Below are 1,714 nucleotides of genomic sequence, written 5' to 3'. Positions count from 1 at the left end.
CCCAATAGCGCCCCGATCCGAAGATCGTTGGCACGCAGGAGAGATCACTATGCGTGGGCTATGGCGCGCAGGAGAGCGCTGGTGCGCAAGAGAGCACTGGCGCGTTGGCGAGCGCTGATGAGTTGGAGAGCCCTGACGCGTAGGAGAGCGCTGGCGCGCAGGAGGTTGGTGGTGCGCAGGAGGTTGATGGCGCGCAGTGGTGCGCTGACGCGCAGGTGAGCGCTGGCGCGCTACCTCAGGCAAAGCGTGGCGAGCAGGAGAACGTTGGCACGCATGTACAACATGGCGCGTAAGGGATGTATGCACGCGATGGCGCATACGCCCTTGATGCCCCGTAACAGGGTTCGATGCCTGACGAGCATGCAAGTCAGGTTTCGTAGGCGCGTAGCGTGCATCAGCTCTCATGAACGGCGACGGCAGGTCAGCAGGTCTGTCGGGTGGAAGGTCAACGTGTCCTTTGAAAGGACGACCTTCCACCGAAGGGGATCGCGAACGATCCGCTGAGAGGTCCAGGACCATAGCAGGAACAGTCGGTGAACGCTGACGAGGCTCCTCTGCGGCGGAATGCAACAACGATGATGAACCAAAGAGGTGCCTCCTCACTGCTTTAAAAGGTGAAGAAAGGCCTTTCTGGTGAAGAGGAAGGCAAGCCTTGCGACGGATGTGCCCTCTGGGGGCCGTTGGATCAGCAAGCTGACCTTCTGCAGTCCTCGGAAGAGGAGTCTCTGTAAGTGAACTCCCCTGAGGGGGAAGAACACTGGCAGGAGAGACTGTTGGACTTAGTTTCTCCCTTTTAGGTTGAGCAGGAACGGGAGAAACTAAGCCTTCAGCTACTGCGGGATGTGAAGAGGCAGAGGTATTAGGAGATACCGCATTGGATACCTCTGACACCACAACGTCGACAATTGACAGAGGATCAACCTCTGCCAAAGTCGGCGATTGCTTGACAGCGACACCCAATCAGATGATGTCAAGTAGTACTTCCATGGAGGGCGAGCCCTTGAGCCCCAAGGAAGACCAAAGCTGAAAAAGATTGGTTAATGACACATCCTCCCCCTGGGGGAGAGGTGGAGCTGCCTCGCTAGGGGAGGCAACGCCATCTCTCAAACCCCAAGTTTGGAAAACAGAACCATGGTTTACGCTACCACTCGACGGTCTCTCGAAAGAGACCAATCGAGTGAGAGCTTCGGAGGAGGTTTGGGCAACAGAAGAAGAGTCCTTGGATTTTTCTCCTTTCAAAGCAATCTTCGAAGGAAAAATATCCCGCTTGGACTTCTTCTTACGTCGCCGAGAAAACCTCTCCCACTGGAAGGTAGACTACTCCCTACACTAACCACACTTGTTATCACTTTCACACCGTTGACCTCTACAGTAAGGGCAAAGGGTGTGAGGGTCAGTCTCGACCGTCGACATGAATGTTCCGCAGGGGCAGTCGGGTAATCCAGGACAGGTGCGCATAATCGCAGAGGCCAACTTCACACACATACCTGTTAAAGAGAAAGCAAAAAAGCATTAATGGCTGCCAAGAGAGAGGCGAGGATGAGAGATTACACGTCCGTCTACCATCCGAGCCGAGAGCAAAGTGAGCTCAAGCACAGGTGTATGTGAGGAAGGGGGGGTAGCAAGCTACCCTCCCCTACCCCCGGTAACTAGCGGTGGGGTAGTAAACCCTCGTTAAATTTTAATGGCTCGTCATTTCAGCTACTGCCGAAAG

General features: G+C 55.0%; 1 protein-coding gene across 1 annotated transcript in view; it reads right to left on the bottom strand.

Annotated features, from left to right (window-relative positions):
- LOC137644299 (serine/arginine repetitive matrix protein 5-like) overlaps window positions 1-1,458 on the bottom strand; it is a 2,923-nt gene extending 1,465 nt beyond the window's left edge. Inside the window, exons 1-2 of the mRNA XM_068377289.1 lie at window positions 1,335-1,458; window positions 1-470 (exon numbers count right to left, since the gene is read on the bottom strand). The exon at window positions 1-470 is cut by the window's left edge and continues 425 nt beyond it. Coding sequence (XP_068233390.1) covers window positions 1-470; window positions 1,335-1,458 — 594 coding nt within the window. The remainder of the gene's footprint in view (window positions 471-1,334) is intronic.
- Window positions 1,459-1,714: the final 256 nt, after the last annotated feature.

This window comes from Palaemon carinicauda, chromosome 7, assembly GCF_036898095.1.
Source record: "Palaemon carinicauda isolate YSFRI2023 chromosome 7, ASM3689809v2, whole genome shotgun sequence".
Classification (NCBI taxonomy): domain Eukaryota; kingdom Metazoa; phylum Arthropoda; class Malacostraca; order Decapoda; family Palaemonidae; genus Palaemon; species Palaemon carinicauda.
Note: the sequence above shows the minus strand (reverse complement) of the source record. Positions and strands in the feature narration are given on the sequence as shown.